This window comes from Hippocampus comes, unplaced genomic scaffold (genome assembly GCF_001891065.2).
Source record: "Hippocampus comes isolate QL1 unplaced genomic scaffold, H_comes_QL1_v1.1 scaffold17, whole genome shotgun sequence".
Classification (NCBI taxonomy): Eukaryota; Metazoa; Chordata; class Actinopteri; order Syngnathiformes; family Syngnathidae; genus Hippocampus; species Hippocampus comes.
Window position 1 is genome coordinate 2,886,299 of NW_017805002.1, and position 8,515 is coordinate 2,894,813.

The 8,515-nt window shown below is 43.3% G+C and overlaps 1 protein-coding gene across 1 annotated transcript in view; it reads right to left on the reverse strand.

Moving 5' to 3' along the window:
• LOC109508028 (neuron navigator 1-like) overlaps positions 1-8,515 on the reverse strand; it is a 61,389-nt gene that overhangs the window by 48,746 nt on the left and 4,128 nt on the right. The window contains 2 exon segments of the mRNA XM_019857827.1: positions 3,489-3,577; positions 4,927-5,544. Coding sequence (XP_019713386.1) covers positions 3,489-3,577; positions 4,927-5,495 — 658 coding nt within the window. The 5' untranslated portion in view covers positions 5,496-5,544.

Below are 8,515 nucleotides of genomic sequence, written 5' to 3' on the forward strand. Positions count from 1 at the left end.
CTGCTCTGTGCAGAGTGCTTTTCTTGACATCTGGCTTTGATTCCCTCTCCAAGCGACCATCCCAGTGCATCATTATGATTGTAGGGACGGACTCTTCCACAGCTGGCCTTCCCCGAGCGCTATGTCCGTCATATTTTAAAACCGCTCAGCTGCACGGATGATGCTATACTGACGACATTGTGGATTAAAGATCAGAGCCCCAGGTGGAAATGTGTTTATGAGTGCAGGGTAATTAAATCTACAAAGAGACAATGTGTGTAAGCATGAGTGCACACAAACTAGAGACCTCTGCCAAGGCTTCAACATGTGTCAGCAGCTATGCTCTTAGGAGCGGAGATACGAGATCAACACAGGCTCGACAAATGACTACGTGATTTGACGAGATTTGATATTCCTTTCCATCAAATGTGGAGTCTGGATCCGAACTGGATCAGATGTGTTTTGACGTAAGGGGCCCTAACTTCATGCTCAGCACAAGTGTAGCTCAAAGTGCTGTGTAAGCATGCACAAGGGAGGAGTTTTCTTTCTTTTGGTATTTTGGTAAACGAGCGCAGGTGGAAAGGGGCGTTTGCGCCGTTGTGGGAGGGAACATAACCGACTCGATTGCCATCCAGTGGAAGCGACTCCACTCATTCCCTTTAACCAGATGCTGCAGTCGATGTAAATAAGTTTATAAAACGCAACATACAATTTTACAAAAATTGTAAAAGTATTATTCCTGAATATTTATTTTACTTTCAACCACTCGACATGTTCAGTGGCATCAGTGCTATACATACACATATAGTTCTTATTTTTTTCTTTGTATTTTTGCCCTCTATGGACAATTAAAGCGGTAGCTATGACCAAAACATTGGTATTGTGCTATGACCAAAACATAAATATAAATCTATATAAATAAAACATGAATTGGAATATTTCATATCACACAATTTTTATGCTTTGTCTTTGATTTAAAGATGACAATACGCAAAAATCTACAAAAATTGTAGAAATCGTAACACATGGGTTACGGAGACACACACCGTCTACATAGGGGCATGCGCAAATTACGTTGATAAAAAAACTCCAAGAAGATCTCTCTGAGCAAATGATGACATTCTACCACAGTCCATATTTATCTAACCAGGCATCATCTGCCCCAAAAATACTCATCCTCATCCTCATGAGGGTTGTTGGCATGCTGGAGCCTATCCCAACTGTCTTCGGGCAATAGCATGACACACAAAGACAAACAAACATTCGCACACACAATCAAACATATAGACGATTTAGAATGACCAATTAATTAACCTCCCATGCATGTTTTTTAATTGTGGGAGAGAACCGGAGTACCCGGAGAAAACCCACGCAGGCACGGGGAGAACATGCAAACTCCCACATGTGAAGGCCGGGGCCCAGAATTGAACCCATGACCTTTTCACTATGAGGCGGACATGCTAACCAGTCGTCTACCGTGCCGCAAAAATAGTCATTAAAAATTCATTAATATGAACAAATCGTACGTGTAAATTTTATTTTGCAGTGCAAAATATGCTTCAGTTTATTGCAGCCAGCTGTTTTTCTATTGTTGATGAAGCCTGGTGACACATGCTGCTGCTCTCTTTTTGTAAATCAAATACAAGAAAAAAAAAAAGAGCAGCCAGACACTAAAGTGACATGAAATCTGATCCGCTCATCAAAGCACTCAAATATGCGTCGGTCCAGACTCCTGACAGACACACTTAGTCTCTGGTCTGGCGTCTCCCTGGGGAACATCTCAATCATGATAATTAAGAAGATGTATACCATAGGTTTTTGTTTTTTGTTTTTTTTTTAATGGTCAAGTCATTCTCGAACATAATTTTCTCAACCACTACGTCATGTTTTTTAAACCGGTATTGCTAGAACTGTTTTTTTCAAACAAGAACTTCATACCGCTTGCATTCACTTTGAAATGAAAACAAGTCTTACCCGCTACACATAATATAATGACATCCAATTCAACATATAGTGACAGCTGTGAAAAGACTGATTTGTGTTTCTGGTGCTAAATCTGCCTGGCAACAGTCATTTGGAGTGTGATTATGATGCTGTAAACTTTTCAAAATATGACATACTTTCTTTGGGTTTTCAAGCATGAAAACAGATACAAATGAAGGCGGCGAGCAGAGCTGAATGAGTCACCTGCATCCCCTTTTTTATTGGCAATTCCTCAAAACGATCCTAAACTTTGACGCCAAGCAAAAACACATCACAATTTAGTGTCGTCCATCTGTCTGGAATACCTGTTTCTGATTGGAGCTCATTTGGGCTAGTTCCTTGGACGAAATTTGTCGAGGTACGACTCCTGGATTTCACAAGTAATAATACTGCTGCTTGTAAGCAAAATGGCCAATTTCCTGTTAAATTTCAAGCAGGAATCTTATCGACTTTTTTATGCAGTCTGTTTTGATGAACTCGTCTATTCCATTTTATGTCGATCAATTAAATAGATGGTGGGGACATCCTGCTTTTTTTTTAAAACTTTCCAGAGGCTGCTACTAAGTGAGTTTTGCGGTGGTCATGTTGGCGACCTGGTGAGTTTTGGGGCATGGCGTAATAAATGTCAAAACTAGGGAGTTGTCCATGGGTGGAAATAAAACAATTTCTCAACTTTGTAAGGGGGCACTACTTCATGTGGTTTTGAAAGTTGTGCTTAGGACCCCTGAAAGCGCTATATAAATCAGGATGTATTGTATTGTTTTGTAAAATCACGCCATTTTGGCACCTTGAAACCTCCAAAAAGGCCATTAATTCGTCTGAAGAATAAATAATGAAAAGTAATCCATGAAGTTGCTACTGAGCCCACGAAACACCGTGTGTGCTAATATATGCTCAAGCGAGTGGCAAAAAAGAGCTAACTACAAGGTTATTTTAACAACTTTGCAGGAAAACTCCCTGCATTACATTTCTCAAGTTTTACGCAGTGTGGAAATGGACTTGAATGGCGTCTCGATGGCCCCCCAGACACCAGAAACTATGCTCATGTTGACAGTTGGGGAAAAAGTAAAGACTCTAAGGAAGCGGTGGAGATGTGGAACAGTTGATGCACAAAACAGGTGTGGGTCGTGCACAATAACGTGAAGCTTTTATTGCCAGTTGTTCTCCTGTGACAACATGCAGCCCGTGTGCGATGCACAAGCTCAGCTGGAAAGATGCCCAACAACCACATTGAACTTTGTGGGCAATAAAACTTTGTTTCTCCTCATGTTTTCTGAGGATGCAATGCCACCAGAGGGAGACAAATTCAGTTTGTTTGTTTTTTTTTGTTTTGTTTTTTTACTTGGCCATAGGTGTGCATGTGAAGTGTGAATGGTGGTTTGTCTTTCTGTGCCCTGCGATTGGCTGGCGACCAGTGACAGAGGGTATGCTGCTTCTGGCCTTGACGTCAACCGGGATAGGCTCACTTGCAAGTCGACTGAGGATAAGTGCCGGTATATAAAATGACCGGATGGTATAGGACTCACCAAGATCGTCACAGCAGACCTCCATGGAGTCTGAGGAACAGTCGCTCAGGTCCTCTAAGGTTCCCCGTGGCTCCTCCTGATCCTGACACCTACAGTAAAGTATCATTTGTAAAAAAGATGCAATTTTGCCTTTGTTTCAATTAAAACAATTCCTTAATAAAACTTAATGAAACTTAAAAAATGCTCATAGGGGCCGTGCTGTTTGTCACTCCTACCACCACCCATTCCACTGCAGGGAGCATGACCATGACAATTACAAAGCATGAATTCTTGTCGAAACATCCATCCATCCATTTTCCGATCCGCTTTATCCTCACAAGGGTTGTGGGGGGTGCTGGAGCCTATCCCAGCTGTCTTCGGGCGGTAGGCGGGGGACACCCTGAACTGGTTGCCAGCCAATTGCAGGGCACACAGACAAGAACAACCATCCGTGCTCACAATCACACCTAGGGACAATTTTGAGTGTTCAATCAGCCTGCCATGCAGGTTTTTGGAATGTGGGAGGAAACCGGAGTACCCGGAGAAAACCCACGCAGGCCCAGGAAAAACATGCAAACTCCACACAGGGAGGCCGGAGCTGGAACCCGGTCCCGCTGCACTGCGAGGTCGACGCGCTAACGACTGGACCACCGGGCCGCCCTTTTCAAAAGAATACATTGGAGAGTCCCAAATCGAACAGGATGTGGCATGTCCGTTAACTTCAGTTGAGTTTTTATGGTAGTTGGTGGATGTATCCTGTTAGCTAATCTGTGCAACCAAGAACAGGGTTTAGCTTCTGCTTTTGATGTGAACATGGATCCATGTAAAATGCATCCTTTGTGAAAGAAAAAAAAAAAAAGAAAATGGCAGCTCTTCAGTCATGGGTGGAGAAACTCAATGGGAGTGCTCAATTATTTGAATTAGTCATATTGTGACATTACTGTCTGGTGAATATCTGAACGGCTTGCTTTGAGACCCATTTAGCGACATAGGCCACGTATTAAACATTTCAGCATTTTTCAGCAAAGGCTATTGGTTCTCTCTGAAAGATGTTCCTGATTTGTTTATCCAGTGTTCGGTAGATTCAGTGCAATTTCAATCCAGGTATTTCCAACGGCAGATTGTTCCATTTCTTTTTCTATTACAACGATATTTGTTTCTTGGTATTTTCCAACAGTCTGAATGCCCTGTGTCACTGGTGCTGCCTCTCCCAGGTCATTCTTATATAGTGTATATAACAAACATCGGGCTTGGGGGTAAGAGCATGCATGTACATTATTTTCGTAGTCATATGTGGGGTCTGGCATTTTTAAAATTGGTTAAGATCGTGTGGTATGTGTGTATGCATCTTAACTTGGTTAATTAATTTCCCAGTTGATGGGTGGGCAAGCACTCTCGAAAAACCAAATGTGTATTATCGTCAATTGTTCTAATAATAATACTGTATAGCTTTCCTCACCTGTACCTGAATGGGGCGACAGCAGCCATGTTGACCCTTCCCGGAAGTTTTGTTTTGGAAGTACTCCTTCCCTGGTCAGAGATGCTCCTCACATCTCCTTGAAAGCTCCCTACTCCCTCCAAAGATTCCACATTCCTATTTCCTCTTTTGGCGTGATGTTTCCGGGAAAAGGCAGCTTCGTCCGCACTGTGAGCGTTGTCCACATTTCTCTGCCGGTATTTGCCAAAAGTCCAGTTCTTGTTTGTGTTCCTTCGAATCTGAAGGTCTCGCAGAGCTCCTGTGTGGATGTCCAAGGTGTCCTTTGAACGAGAGGCTTCCCTCTTGGGAATGCGAGGGCTGCTGTACGCTGAGCACGTTCCATCACTCCGCTGCGTGGCTGCTGCCGGGCTCCTTTGCGAATATACGCTGGAACTTTGGTGCAGAAGGTTCCTCAGAGACGAACCTCTCAGCAGTAGCTCGGAGGATCCAGAGGAACGGGACGGAAGTCGTCTTGTGGAATGCTGGAAGTGCGTGGTGGGATTTGGGAGGCCACCGTATGGCATTTTGGGGTCGGCTTTTGAGAGAGGCATCCTGCTTCGGCGTAGACGCTAACCAGCTGCTGCTCTAAGATGGCTACGCCTGCAGAGACAAAATAAAATGGATTCATTACATTCAGAATTATCCATATTATTTGCTTGGGGGTACAGTGGGCTCGTCGTTAGCACTAAACCGTTCAGAGGTTTGGGTTCAAATCTCAAGTCAGGTCTTTCGATGTGGAGTTTGCATGTTCTGTCCGTGCTTGCGCAGGATTCAACTTTGTGCGATTGTTTCATCAGATGTCAAAACCTTTCAGAAATTCCCAAGACATTTGTTAAACGGTACAGAGTCAGCTTGCTAACTGAATCATTTGCCAAGTCAAGATCCACCATGTGCTCATTAAATCCTTAAATTAAGATGTTATTAAATGTAATTACTCTGGCAGCAAGCTCGCGTTTTGCTGTTTGCATGCACATTGTCTGCTTGCGATGAGTGTATTTTAAAAAAATGTGGGAGCTTGAACAATTTGCATTTCTAATGGCATAACATTTACTTAACACAACGAATATGAAGTTCAGTGGAAAACCTTTTGGGGATGAAATGCTCAAGTCTCAAAAGAATCTTCTGCTGATTTTGACTCACACTTCAAATGACGGTTGGATTATTTTGGGACAAAGTGGCAGCATGTCAGATAAAAATGGCACCAGAAGTATTATTTAGTCATAATAAGGGTGATGGTTTACCCACTAATGGCGACAGTGCAAAACGGGGCGTCTGGGCCACGGACGGAACGTTTCTGACCGCAGACTTGCTGACGGAATGGGACAATAAACGACAGCGACGGGGGGAATTGGAGCGGATGCTTTTGAGGAGTCGAGCCACAGAGTCGCCAGTCGATGAAACTTGAACGCTTGCTTGAGGGGACTTAATAAATGACACAACAAAGGTAGAAAATACACTTCAAACGGCGGCATATGGTTGTAATGCAGACGTGGTCCTCGAATGTGTGAAACATGCTGTGACTGACACGCTTCGGCTCACGCAGCATGAGGAGGATGGCCCCTTTAAGACCGTGCCAACACTGCAGTCTGCCACATTTCAAAGATGTAGTGCGTGCAGGGGGAGAACGGGGGCTTCGTCGCCACATATTCCACAAACATGGTGTACATCCATCCATTTTCTATAGCCCTGATAATGGCCTTGAGCAGCTGGAATTTATTCCAGCTGACTTTAGACAAACTACACCCTGAGAGTAGTTGTCGGTTAATCACAGGTCATATTTAGAAACAAACAAGCATTGACACTGTCACGGAGTAGGAACTGAACCCACGCTGTCTACACCAAATTTCAAATGTTGCTAGGTACTCTGGCTTTCGATCACATTCCAACAATAGATGTCAGGTTCATTGGAGACTCTAAATCAGCAGCCACGAACCGTTTTTGAAAGTGAAAGCTACTTTTTGGATACTGATTAATGCGAAGCCTTCCAGTGTTATACACACTTCTGAAATTGAACAAATATGCTCCAAACTGAACACATTGTCTCAAATACTATTTATTATATGTTAATAACCACAAATTATATTCATAAATGTGAAAACATTGATCAAGTAAATCATTTCTCACATTTATCAACAGTGATTTAACAAGGTAGGAAACAAATAAAGACGTAACACTCAGCACAAAAACGGCCATAACTTCATTTTTGTGACAGTGCAAGTCTGGTCTACTAGTTTTGTGTCATGGATATGCAAAGGTAGAGGGCCCAAAAACAGCGAGACAGGAGAAGCAGGGCGTACTGAACAAAATGCATTAACAGAAACACTTGCACGGGTACACTGAAAACAACTAAGTCAATTCCACTGACAAAGTCCTGAAAAAATTCCAAACTCAAAGTAACAACAAAACAGCAGGAAGTAAAACACACCACTATGACAAACAAATGAACATGACAGCAACAGAAACAAAACAACATGATAGTAACACAACAGTCCGACAGCAAGTGGTCATCGTGGCAGCCCTTAAGTAGTCAGGTGATGATAATGGCAATGACAAACAGAAGCTGCGCCTACTCAGAGAACAAAAACAAACAAATCCTGAACACCCCCCACCCCCCACTCCGACTCAAGGGACGGATCCCAGACGTGCGAAAATGGCTCAGTAACAAAGCAGGAACGGATGACGGCCACAGGATGTGCGCCACCTGAACAGGAACGGATGGCGTCTGCATGACATTTTGGGGCTATGTTGCACCTTTCTGGGAGTTCTGGCGCACTGAGTTGCCTTTCCCTCCACTCATCCGACAATTTGCTAACAAAGTAGTCTGCGCTCAACATAAAAAAGAGAAATGTCACCTCCCAATTTTTTTTGCACACCATTATCTATTCACAACAAAAAATGCCACTGGTTTTATCTTGAACCATGTCGTTTGCATGATGACAACAAATTTGCCCTCTTGAAAGGCATGTCGTGGGTTCACAAATCAAAGGTGACCCTTCCCACCAGAGGATAAGCGCGAAGCAGTACAATGAGCAGCGACGGCTGCTGCTGGGAACCTATAATCATCCACAATAAAAAAAATAAATAAATAAATAAAAATATACTTGCACCAGGATCCACTCACTGCAGCTCATAATACTTCAGAGGAGTCCATTTGCTCAATGCTATAAAAAGCTCTTGTTATGAAATATAAATGACCAAACCTGGCAGAAACATTTCAGACGTTATTCTCCTCTCTGAATCTTCAGCATGAAGTGACATTGTATTAAAATTTGGATTATTCCATGGCCTCTTACGCCAGAAGAACAGTTGAACAGGTGCATTGTTATCACTGTGTGTTTCCATTTTCTCAACAATTCTTGATCCACTTTTTATATATAGCAACATTGCTCATTTCCTTTCCCAGTGGCCGAAAAGCTTTGTCTGAAAGGAAGTCTGCAAAACACATGGAGGATCACACACAAACACTCACATGCTCGATGCGTGCACGCGCGCGCGCGCGCACACACACACACACACACGCACGCACGCACGCGCACGCACGCACACACACACGCACGCACGCACACACACA